General features: G+C 41.6%; 1 protein-coding gene across 2 annotated transcripts in view; it reads right to left on the reverse strand.

Annotated features, from left to right (window-relative positions):
• Nucleotides 1–13368, reverse strand: part of PLCH1 (phospholipase C eta 1) — a 347693-nt gene that overhangs the window by 233939 nt on the left and 100386 nt on the right. The window contains exon 1 of one of the 2 annotated variants that reach the window (XM_040349219.1): nucleotides 3601–4084. The exons of the other annotated variant lie outside the window; for it this stretch is intronic. Coding sequence (XP_040205153.1) covers nucleotides 3601–3643 — 43 coding nt within the window. The 5' untranslated portion in view covers nucleotides 3644–4084. Of the gene's footprint in view, nucleotides 1–3600; nucleotides 4085–13368 lie in introns of those variants that run through there. 2 annotated transcript variants of the gene reach the window in all.

Below are 13368 nucleotides of genomic sequence, written 5' to 3' on the forward strand. Positions count from 1 at the left end.
CATGGCCCTGACAATATCCAAGGTATGCAGCAACCCTTCCTTTCTGGAAGTAGGTTTAGGGAAGAAGGATGGTAATACCAAATCCTGGTTCAAATGAAAACTGGATATGACCTTCGGTAGGAAGGAAGGATGAGGGCGGAGAACGACCCTGTCCTTATGAAAAACAAGATATGGTTCCTTACAGGATAAGGCCGCTAGCTCCGAAACTCTTCTTGCGGAAACTATGGCAACCAAAAATACTAACTTCCTTGTCAGTAGAACCAAAGGAATATCAGCCAACGGCTCAAACGGTTGTTTCTGTAAACTTTGACAGAACAAGATTTAAATCCCACGGACAAAGCGGGGATTTAACTGGAGGTCTAATACGTAAGACCCCTTGAAGGAAGGTCTTAACCAGTGAGTGGGTGGCCAGCGGCCGCTGAAACCACACTGACAGAGCAGAAATCTGTCCTTTGATTGTGCTTAATGCCAATCCTTTATCCACTCCTAGCTGGAGAAAACTTAATACTCTATCGATGGTAAATTTGCGAGAAAGCCATCGCTTGGACTCACACCAGCCTACATAGGCCTTCCAGACCCTGTAATAAATCACCCTAGAGACCGGTTTTTTTTTTGAGCTATATGGAACAAACAAGGAAGGGCCGCCCCTTCCTTAAGCCACTGACCCGCCCTTCCCCCCCAGCAATCTCAAACAGGAAATGCCCCTCCCGACAGGGGGGGGGTGGGGTTGGGAGGAAGGGACCTCTCTGCTCCAGCAAACTGCAGCCTGCAGCCTGGAACCATGAGGAGGTCAGCGTTTTGCCTGCTTTGCAGGCCGTGAGGAGGAAGACTGAATGGAGCATCGCCTGGAGGCTTGCAGGTAAGCACAGCTCTCTGACACACACATATACTTTTATATCACACAGGCCCCACTCAATGCTTTTCCAACACTACAAGGGAGGTCACATCTTATGGGGAATAATACATATAGAGCCATCCTATCTTTATGATATGTGACTAGTTTGCCAGATGCAGTGCATAACTTTAGGCATGTCCCCTGTGACCCCCCAGAAAAAACCTGCTAAGAACCAAGTTCCGCAAGTTTTCCCCTCACTTACCTGCTCCATGCCGCAGGACTTTGCCAAGCAAGAGGCCCAATCTTCCCCCATCTCGGTGGGGATGTCTAGACCTTCAGGCCCTGGGTTCCTATGAAGGATCCACTGTCCTGGGCCCATATAGCACTCTGGCAACAGAAACATTAGGCACCCAAAGGTTTCTAAGTTCTGGGCCCAGGGTCCAGCTCTCTAAAAAGAAAAGCATTATGGGCTATACCCCAAGGGTTTGGGGTCCGGTTACTGACCACTTTAGCGCTGAGGCTTTTTTGGACAGAACCGGTTAGCTCACCTAATCCCAAGGATGTGGAGGCAAGCTAAACCATGACTAACACCTAAGACACTGGCGGAAAAACTGAGGTACTCCTCCTATGGGAGGGGGTTATATAGGGAGGGGCATTTCCTGTTTGAGATTGCCAGTGTCTACACCTGAAGGTACTCCATATAACCCATATAGTAATGAATGCCGCTCTGTGTCCCGTGATGTACGATAAAGAAAAGGGGTAAAAACCTACAAATTAGCAGCTTAAAATAAATAAGCTTACTGCAGCAGGGGCCTTACTATAACACACCAGCCTCTACTTGTAGGATACATGGTACCAGTTTTCAGTAAAAGCCTATTGAAGGTAGACACTGCACGTCAATGTATGCCATTAATCATATCCAACTTTGAGATCATATTATCATTCCCTGCACTCTGCCTTGTTATCACAAGATAATGACCAGTAAGAGCAGTGCAATGACGACTGGCACCCCTTCCTGCCAAACCTTTTTAACCACTTCCCGACCGCCGCATGTAGATATACGTCGGCAGAATGGCACGGACAGGCACATCAACGTACCTGTACGTGCCTGCCTAGACGTGGGTCCGATCGGGACCCCCCCGCTACACGCGGCGGTCGGGTTCCCTCGGGGAGCGATCCGGGACGACGGCGCGGCTATTTGTTTATAGCCGCTCCGTCGCGATCGCTCCCCGGAGCCGAAGAACGGGGAGAGCCGTATGTAAACACGGCTTTCCCGTGCTTCACTTTGGCGCTGCATCGATCGAGTGATCCCCTTTATAGGGGAGACTCGATCAAAGACGTCATTCCTACAGCCACACCCACCTACAGTTGTAAACACACACTAAGTGTACACTAAATCCTACAGCGCCACCTGTGGTTAACTCCCAAACTGCAACTGTCATTTTCACAATAAAGAATGCAATTTAAATGCATTTTTTGCTGTGAAAATGACAATGGTCCCAAAAATGTGTCAAAATTGTCCGAAGTGTCCGCCATAATGTCGCAGTCACGAAAAAAATCGCTGATCGCCGCCATTAGTAGTAAAAAAAAATAATTAATAAAAATGCAATAAAACTATCCCCTAATTTGTAAACGCTATAAATTTTGCGCAAACCAATCGATAAACGCTTATTGCGATTTTTTTACCAAAAATAGGTATCGGCCTAAACTGAGGAAATAAAAAAATTTTATATATGTTTTTGGGGGATATTTATTATAGCAAAAAGTAAAAAATATTGAATTTTTTTCAAAATTTTCGCTCTATTTTTGTTTATAGCGCAAAAAATAAAAACCGCAGAGGTGATCAAATACCACCAAAAGAAAGCTCTATTTGTGGGGAAAAAAGGACGCCAATTTTGTTTGGGAGCCACATGGCACGACCGCGCAATTGTCTGTTAAAGCGACGCAGTACCGAACTGTAAAAACACCTTGGGTCTTTAGGCAGCATATTGGTCCGGGGCTTACGTGGTTAAATAGCCATATAATCTGGTTTAATACTAGCACATACAGTGGATGACTACATATACACAAGCAAGGTATATTTCAAAATGCTAGGTAGATTTGCTAGGATTTGCTAGTAAGACACCTACACAAAGCCATCTATTGAGTATCGTTCATTGTAAATAACAGCAGACACAGTAAACACCAGAACCGTGCTTGCTTTACTTGCAAAAGCATACTATGAATGACCGGAGACACCAGTTTCATCACCAAGGACAGCTCGCCACTTAGTGCTCATTCACTACATGGGAAACACAAGAATTCCAATCCATGCTCCATACTAGCTGGATTAGAATCATGCATTATGCAAACTTTTATCTCTTGCCTCTTCATTAACGTCTCATTCATTCAAATTAAACATGCCAGGCATGCTCTAATAAAAACTATTAATCACTTCACTCATGCCCTGGATGAACAGAAAAGAAAATCCCATATTGTTAAATATTTACTAATACTAAATATTTTATAAGTGTCCTAATTCTTTTTTTATCAATTTATCCAATTATAAACAAAGAAATAAAATCCTTAAATAAATGATTAGCTAAGAATGATACATATTTCCCTTTGGTAGCAACCACCAACATAATATTGTTAGGCAAACAGTAAAATAATACATAAAGAATGAACAGACTTCAATAGCAATCATGCAGGTTTAAAAATGCTCATTGCTCTGCTTCTTTATCACAACTTCCCACTGTTGACAAGACTGACAAAACATCACTTACCTTTTTCTGGGCTTAAATTTTTGTATACTTCAAGGTCTGCCATTAAATATGTTTCTACTACACATTATTGGCACACAAACTGCAGATGTTCCCCAGATCCAAGCCTCTTCACTTCTCATATTTTCAACATTACATACAGAAATAAAAGGTTTCCCTGAAAGCAATGTGACTTGTCTCTGAGAATCCACATTCCTCAGTTACAGCAAATCGGAGGATGCCAGATAGCGCAACTTTCTCCAAAGTAGAACATCTATATAGGAAGAAATCCAGGAAGCATCTGCTGGCTTCAGCTGCTACTGTGGGAATGCACTGGCTGTCGGTACTTTTGGTATGAGGCATGCATGCATAGTGGGGCGATTAAGATCCTTGAGGCATTAAATGTGCGAAATCCCTGTGCAGATTTCAAACGTAAAGAAGATCCTTCTCACCTAGGGAGGTCATTCAGAAATTGATTAGCCCTATTTAAAAATGAATGGTAGAAAGGAGTGTGCTTAGGGAGATGAAAAAAAAAAAAATGAAAAAAAATAAGCAGCAACAGTTCTTAGCTGAATGTGCCTTCTGCAAGAAGGCATTATGCAAAGACAATTGTTATTCTCATCAAATACTCACTCAAGAGCTTGATTACATTTTATAATATTGTTCCAGGTCTAGAGGGAACAGGCAGCATTACTAGGTCCTTCCTTGTAATGACAGATAACATACATACACAGAACCATTTGTGACAGGTCTGCCTAGATAGTAAATATTGAATTCCTCTTAATGGAGTGGTGCCTGGAATCACAAGTATGTGCTTGTAATAGCCTATATTCTTATGATATTATCTTCTGCTTTAGTTCAGAGTGTAGTTTTATTCTCAATAGTAGTTTAAGTGGAACTGCAATAACAAACTATTCCCCAATCTCCCTCCCCTCACTCCTATAATTTGTACGGATAAAAAAAAAATGTGTCATTCTACAGACTTTGGCACAGCTAGGGTCATGCAGTGTCTTGCCAGTGTGGTCATGCATAGCTTGGTTCCATAGGGAATTTCACATTCAGTTCAACAGGATGTAACCCCTTTCAATCAATTCATTTTATTGTATTTTAACAGAAAATATAAGTTTTAGTATTACCGTGTTTCCCCGAAAATATGCCTGGGTCTTATATTAATTTTGGCAACAAACGACACAGTAGGGCTTATTTTCGGGGTAGGTCTTAACATGTAATGTGCTGTCTTTTCTCCCCCTCTCTCTCCCTGCCTGACAGGACTCCCCAGTGTAAACAGAGTTAAAATGCTTGTAAAATCCTATAATCCACTCTATTACAGTAGTATATAATGTATAATGTGTGTGTTTCTGTAATATAATTGTGCCAAATACCTTCGTTCAGTGCTTCTGTGACCCGCCGGAGCTCTCTTCCCTGCAATTATATTACAGAAACACACACATTGTACATTATATACTACTGTAATAGAGTGGATTATAGGATGTTACAAACATTTTAAACTAGGGCTTATTTTCGGGGTAAGGCTTATATTGCAGCCCTCCTGGAAAATAACGCTAGGTCTTTTTTTCGGCAAAACACAGTAGTATTTGTCCTAGAGATATGTTATCCCAGACGTTTTAAAATGTATGCACTGTTGACTTTTCACACCTCTGCTGGTACACTGTTTTTCTAATGTTCCCTTGAATACATCGAATAAAGCGATAACTTATTGAAATCAATTAATAATTTTTCAATGAAGTAGAAAGGTTTGCAACAAATGTAACACTAAACAATTACTTTATATTTGTGCCCACTTTGACAAAAAATAAATAAACTGGGACCAGTACAACACCACCATTGACAGCCATGACTTTGATGGGTATCTATAGTCTCTGAAAGAAGTGGTGTTGCCAAGAACACTGGTTCTCAACCCTGTCCTCAAGTACCCCCAACGTGCCATGTTTTGGGACTTTCTCTTAAGCCCTGTACACACAGGCCAGAATCTCATCAGGAAAAAAACGTAGTGTACAGACACTCCTTTCAAAAGAACCGTGGTTCTTTTGGAAGGCAAGAAAGTTTTCTTGTTGAGAAACCTGAAAGCCTTGTACACCCGCTCGGTATACTCGTCAAGAAAGCTCTGCCAGCAGTTTTCTTGCTGGTTCTTGCCGAGTAAACCGAGCATGTGTACGAGGCTTAAGATAAAATAGCTGTCCAAAATACCAAGCCATTGACTCTGATTGAAAGCACTTGTGCAAGATAAAGGTAAATCTGAAAACATGGCCTGTTGGGGGTAGTTGAGGATAGGGTTGAGAACCACTGCTCTAGAATAACCATGTTCTCCAGCCTACACTTGCCATGTGTCACCAAGAAGAAGGATGCATATTGCCTCATGTACCTGTTCTGCCGTTACAATATAGGTTCAAGAAATATTTGTGACAAGAACAATACTCCTGGATTCCAGCTGCTAAAATGGTAGTTCTAAGCCCACACATTATGGGATGTACAGGATTATGCATTAAGTTTCAACCCAAGAATTCTATTTTTTCTATTACATAATCCCGCAAAATCACAGGTTAAAACCAGAAGTAGACAGGAGTTTGTTCATAGCCCAGCACATGTCAAGATGCTGCTAAAGGCGTAGAATATTTAATATAATCAATAATAAATGCTTTCTTGCTGGACAGATTTATATAATTTATCGATTCAGTTCCCAAGCCACAATTCCCTAGTTCTGAGCAGAACCTCAGAAATAGGGATAAGCTGTTTGGGTTGACCATGAGCAAACAAGAAAATGAAAATGTCCAAACTTGACCACATCACCCACATGTCATCAAAAGGTAAAACCCTTGTAGTGTGCTCCCCCAAACACTAATGCCTCGTACACACGATCAGTTTTCCCGACGAGAAAACTGTAAGGAGAGCTTTTGACTGGAAATCCCGGCCGTGTATTTATGCTCCTCGCAGTTTTTCCAACTGGAAAACTGCCCAAAAGCCGCGGGAAAAAAAAGAGAACCAGAAAACCGGCTGACATTTGCCTGGCGTTTTTTGGCAACTTTCATATGGGAAAAACTACGATGGAGCATACAAACGTCCGGGATTCCCATCGCAGTTTTGCTGTCGGGAAAACCGGCCGTGTGTAGGGGGAACGGCTGACCGAGCAGGTTCTCAGCTTTCCCGACAGGAATTTTTCCCTTCGGAAATCCTGCAGGTGTGTACGGGGCAACACACACACTGTAAGGCCGGCCATAGACAGAGCGAAGGGTTGAAGAAAGGAAATTCACTTGATTCCCCCATCAACACAGACAGTGTTGATAGGAGAATCCTTCCCATGGGGTCATTGTGTTTTCCTTCCAGGGAAGCAGGGGAAGCTTATCGATCAACTTGGATACATTCAGCCTGCCTATACATGGGTCAAACCGTCTATGTCTGACTTAAAGTGGATGTAAACCCAATTCATGAAACCCAATATTTTGTTATCTCTCTTTAAAGAGCTAAGTCCCATAGCACTTTCCTGAACTGTTCCTCTGTTATTAGCCTGATAACTCCTGACAAATTTTCAGACACATCAGATAAAAGCAGGCTGACATTTCTATGGGGGGAGGTTGCTAAAATAGATTAATAGAGAGCTGGCCCTATTACAAAACCCCTATGATGAGAGGGGATGTGTGCCTTTCCTCCAATCAGCAATGTTAGCTATCTTGGCTGTAAGCCCAGACATAACACTCACTGTTAAACAGGAATAGAACATTTCCTAACAAGATCTGAACTTTCTAAACAGTATATAAATGTGAAGACAGCAGATATACATGTAAAACCTATGCAGGGAGATTTGGTTCATCTCTGTGTATCATCTGAGGCTGTTCACTTCACTGGGTATATGGAAGGTTTACATCCACTTTAAGGATAGATTTTAGTTGAATTTTAAATGTACAATTCCTTTGGCTAATATGGGAAATTATCTCTGGATGCAACTAACTTTAAGATACATTTATTAAACAGATTTAAATGTTATGAGAGGACCCCAGCATAAAAGTTAAAGTATAACTGTGTATCCGCTCAATTATAAATACAGTGTGGCACTCGTCAAGCATACCATTTATCTCTATTTTTTGCAATAGCTATTGAATCACTGGCAGCTATGATTAGATATTCCTCAGATATTAATGGTTTTAAACAAGGTTTTGTGTAATAAAAAATAGCTTAATATGTGGATGATGTTCCTTTATTTCTTGGAGGTAAGCTATGACTAAGATTTCTACCTTTGGTTATTTTTTAGAGTTACTAACTAACTGTCTTGCTACTTATTGATCGTTGAAATCCCATTTAACGAACTCTGCCACTTCCATTAAGATTGTTCCTTCTTTTAATTATATAAGTGTTATCATTTCTTCTACATTTGATTGAATGTAGATCCACTTATGTTTAAGTTTACAGTGCAGCTCATGATGTAAACAGTTAGCAGATCTAACCTTTTAAAGATGATCTGGATGCCTCAGGTATTTTATGTACTCTCAATTCACCAGTATGCAAAGAGCACTTTTCAACTAATTTGTAGTAAATGAAGGTCTTCCTCACATTAACGTTTACCTGCATACACCAGATTCCAGCTGCAACAATCTGTTGCAGTACATATGAATGGCAGTGGTCGCTCAGCCTGTATAAAGTAATGACAGGCTGACAGTGGGCATTACTGTTTGCATGTGGCCACACACCACAGGTTACATGCGGTTAGTGATGGATGTCCATGCATGGACGCATCATCCAGGCTCAGACCTTCATCCCTAACTGCAGGTAACCAGACTAATTTGCTTGCACCTGTCATTCAAGCAGTAAGAATCCTCTGCTTCTTGCGGCTGGAATCTGGTGTAAGTGGATAAACACCTGTGTGAAGGCTTTAGAGATTGTATATGGAAGAAAAAAAAACAATGTATAAAAAAAACAGAAGGTCCAACTGATGAGTAAGGTATAGCTACCCGCAATGATATATTATTTAACCACAAAGCTGCAAGACTTTATGGGTTGTGGTAAGAGGATTCATCCTTGGTATCAGTTGTTAAAGTGATATTAAAAGGAACAACTTAAAAAACAAAAACAAGCACATTATACTTTTCTTTGTACAGCGGTTTTGAACAGAGCAGCCCCGATCCTCCTCTTTTTGGGTCTTCTGCCGGTTCTCCTGAGCCCTCCCTCCTGTTGAGTGCTCCCAGAGCAAGTAGCTTGCAACAAGGGCACCCAAGCAGGCCCGCGCTCGAGCCGGATGAATTATGGCGCGTACACACGGTCGGAATTTCCGACAACAAATGTTTGATGTGAGAATTTGGTCGGATATTCCGCCCGTGTGTAGGCTCCATAGGACATGTGCTGTCGGAATTTCCGACAACAAATGTTTGAGAGCTGGTTCTTAATTTTTCCAACAACAAACGTTCTTGTCGGAAATTCCAATCGTCTGCAGCTAATTCCGACGCACAAAAATCCTACGCATTCTCGAAATCATTGAACCTAATTTTTCTCGGCTTGTCGTAGTGTTGTATGTGACCGCGTTCATGACGTTTGGAATTTCCGATAACATTTGTGTGACCGTGTGTATGCAAGACAAGTTTGATCCAACATTCCGTCGGAAGAAAAAAAAAATGGTTTTGTTGACGGAATGTCCGATCCTGTGTACGTGGCATTAGAAGGCAGACTGCGAGCCAGGCCTTCTCTCCAATATCAGTGCCTCACCTCACAAATGCACTTCTGGAAGAATGGTCAAACATTCCCATAGACACACTCCTAAACCTTGCAGACAGCCTTCTCAGAAGAGTTGAAGCTGTTATAGTTGCAAGGGGTGGGCCAACCTAATATTGAACCCTACGCACTAAGACAGGGATGCCATTAAAGTTCATGTGCGTGTAAAGGCAGGTGTCCCAATACTTTTGGTAATATAGTGTATATATAAATATTCATATTTTTTCCCACAATAATGTTACCTATTCTGTCACCCCAGTATTGTCACTGCCTGTAAATCATGTCTCATTACCTCATTAAACTGCCACAAACTGAGACCCTGCTCCGAACTCCGCAGTGCCTAGGATGATGTTCATGAATACATAAATACAGCGTAGTTCAGGGGACAGAAATGCAAAATGCCAGAAATAAAAGGACAGTAAAACTGTTGCCGTGATGTAACCAAGCAAGAGTATACAGTCCAAAAGCATTAGCAAATGTAGGTTTACACACAGAATATGACAGTATAAAAAAAAAAGTCCCTCTTTGACTTGAAACAACATTTACTTGAGCTGACAGATGGGAGATATTCCGACATGTAAAGCCAACAAATAAATACAAAATGAAGCTACAAACTGCTAGACATGGACTGATTCAAAGAACAGAATGAAGTAGCAGCCTGGATTCTCCTCTTCTGGGGTCCCTCTTTACACTGTACAAAACTTACACCATAGGAAGGCATTGGTTTCATCAGTTATTGATTGATCTATATTAGTTTTAGTAGCATCACTGAGCTAGAAAAGTGCCACTGTGCTTGAGTCCTTAGGCTGGCATGAATTAAAAATTAAACAAAAACATTCTTCTTCTCTTATTTCTTCTATGACTTTCTCTGCCACAAAGCAACTTTAATTTTCATGGAAAACAACTTCTAAATGTTATAAATGATCAATGAATAAATGATCTATAAAAATGCATTTTCATTCCAGAAATGCTAATGGATAGTTTTACAATGCTGTGCTTGGTTTAATCAACATAAAAAATGTTTGCCAACCTCAAGCAGAAAATAGCCTTGATGATACATACATATTGGCTTAAATTGATGAATTTTTATTTACCGTATTTATCGGCGTATATCGTGCACTTTTTTGCCCTGAAAATCAGGGCAAAATCGTGGGTGCGTGATATATGCCGATAACCGCTTCCCGCACCGTGTTTGAATGCCTGCGCCGACATATACCGAGCGCAGTACACTCGGGTACATTCGGCCAGGCTCGGCTTCGCTCGTAGTCACGCTCTGTGATGTTTATGCGTGAGAAGCCGAGCCTAGCCGAATATACCCGAGCGTACTGCGCTCGGTATACGTCGGCGGAGGCTTCAAACTGAGCGCGGGAAGCGGGGATTCGACATGAAGACAGCGCGGGAGAAGCCGGGAGGACACCACCGAGGCCGCAGACGGACGAGGCCACCGATGGACGCCGGGCAAGACACCAAAACTGTAAGTAGTAAAATGTAATAAAATGTTTTTTTACAGGATTTTAGGGTCAAAATTAGGGGTGCGCACTATACGCCGGAGCGCGCAATACCCTGATAAATACGGTATATTGGGTATGTTTTATAGCAGAAAGTAAAAATTATTGCTCTTTTTTTTGCATAATTGTCTTTTTTTGTTTGTTTATAGTGCAAAAAATTAAAAAAAACACAGAAATGTGGGTACAGTGTCGCATGACCATGCAATTGTCAGTTCAAGTAGCGCAGCGTCGTGTTACAAAGAAAAATGGCCTGGTCATGATGGAGGGTAAACCTTCTGGGGCTTAAGTGGTTAAGGGTGCCGCTCCAGCCTCATCTGCTGTCAGACGCTCAAAGTGTAGGCAGGGAAATGGCTCGTCTGAGCCCTATAGAAGTCAATGAAGAAAATATTACGAAACCCCCAAGAAAGAAATAGATGCAACTTAAGCCTAGACTCCACTCAAGCCACACCCCAAAGCATTTCACCCCTCCCACAGGGCTTAGTAATGCGGATCCCCATGACTAAGCACCAGGGGCAGGGTAAAACATGTTAGGGGTGTGGCCCGAATGGAGTCTAAGCTGAGGCTGCTTCTACTTCTTGTATGAGGGTTTTGTGTGATGTGCCGCTCTCAGTTTTTTACCTTAAAGAGTTACTAAACCTACAAAAGTAAAATCAGTCTAAATATGCAGTAAAACATGCTAGTTGTACTCACTGTGGAACCTAAGGGGTTAATCCTCTGCATTGTGTAAAAAGGCTGTTTGATCCTGTGTTCTCTGATCCTACCCTTCTTCCACAGTCCCCAATATATCTGCTAATAGAACAGATCCTTCGGGACAGGCTGCACATGCTCAGTTTAATGTGTATTGCTAGAGTTTTTTTTTTCTTGGGAGGGTGCATGTGATCAGCACAGGGCCAATCAGCACTGCCCAGACAGAGGGTCAGGGGTCCTGAAGTCTCATAAAACAACTATGAGAAAATGAAAACTCCTCCAACAAGCTTTAACCAGACACTGATAGAAGTCATAAGACTGCTCAAACTGCTGATGAGAAATAGAGCTGCACGATTCTGGCTAAAATGAGAATCACAATTATTTGGCTTAGAAGATAGTTTGCGATTCTCGCGTCGTAACATCATATTTCACATTAAAACAAAATAAATTGGGCTAACTTTACAGTTTCTTTTTTTTTTTTTCGACATAAAATATTGCAGCAATTGCCTTTTATTCCCTAGGGTCTCTGCTAAAATATATATAATGTTTGAGGGTTCCAAGTAATTTTCTAGAAAAAAATATTGATTTTAACTTAAGAAACAAGTGTCAGAAAAAGATTTGGACTTTAAGTGGTTACGTTTGCTCTAAGAAGGAAGTTACAATGTTTCATGTTGTTACAAACTTGGCAGACTGCCTGCATTTGTATTCCTTTGATCTAAGAAGGAAGCATTAGTTACAATGTTTCCTGTTAAAAACTTGGTAGACTGCCCGGATATTTTCTTTTGAGAAGCTGAGTGAACAGATAAAGGGCTCTTTCACACAGGCGGACCGTATGTCCGCTTTTTTATCCATCCGTATACGGATGAAAAAGGGACATACATTGGTCCCTATGAGATTGCGGGTGTCAGCGGATGAACATCCGCTGACACCCGATCTCACCCGGTTCCGCAATCCTCCGATTCTGCAGATGGAGGAAAACCCTATTTTTCCATCCATCTGCGGATCGGATCAGGTGAACACGAACAGACAGTTGGTGTTCATCCGATCCCCCATAGGGGAGAGCAGAGAAAAGACAGGGCGGTCCCTGCACAGTGTGCGGGGACCGCCCTGTCATCCGTCGGCTCAGCGGGGATCAGCGGAGCGATGCCCACTGAGCAAGCGGAGGTTCACGGAGCGGATCATCACTGATCTGCCCCGTGTAAAAGAGGCCAAAGTCTCTCCACTTGTTATATAAAGGAATCGGCAAACTCTGCATTGGAGATTGTCAGGAGGGTTAAATCGAGATCACAATTTTTTAATGATTAATTGTGCAGCTCTAGTATGTAGAAGTTTATATTTACTAAAACAATTTCATTCCCATGTTCTGTGTACTGTGGGAGACCAGATAAAGTGAACACAGGGTCCTGAGTTTGATAACACTTTAATGAAAAGAATGCATTACGGGGAAAACAAAACTTGGGGGTTGATTTACTAAAGCTGGAGCATGCAAAATCTGGTGCAGCTCTGCATAAATACCAATCAACCAATCAGCTTCCAGGTTTTTTGTCAAAGCTTAATTGAACAGGCAGACATTAGAAGCTGATTTAATACCATGCACAGCTGCACCAGATTTTGCACTCTATGGTTTTCGTAAATCTCCCCCTATGCCTTTACAACGACTTTAAAGGAGTTGTAAAGGATTTATTTTTAATTTTTTGCTGAAATGACTGTTTAAGGGTTAAAAATATTAAAAATAGATAAAAAATCAATCATATAATGTACCTGCAGTTTCTAGTTTCGTTTTTGCATGTTGTATCCTGCTTTTGTGATGTACAGAGCCACAGAGCCAATACAGGGCAGTGATGGTTTGGAAAACAAAACTGATTGGTGCTGAGGGGTTTTA

The sequence above is a fragment of the Rana temporaria genome, chromosome 4, assembly GCF_905171775.1.
Source record: "Rana temporaria chromosome 4, aRanTem1.1, whole genome shotgun sequence".
Taxonomy (NCBI): domain Eukaryota; kingdom Metazoa; phylum Chordata; class Amphibia; order Anura; family Ranidae; genus Rana; species Rana temporaria.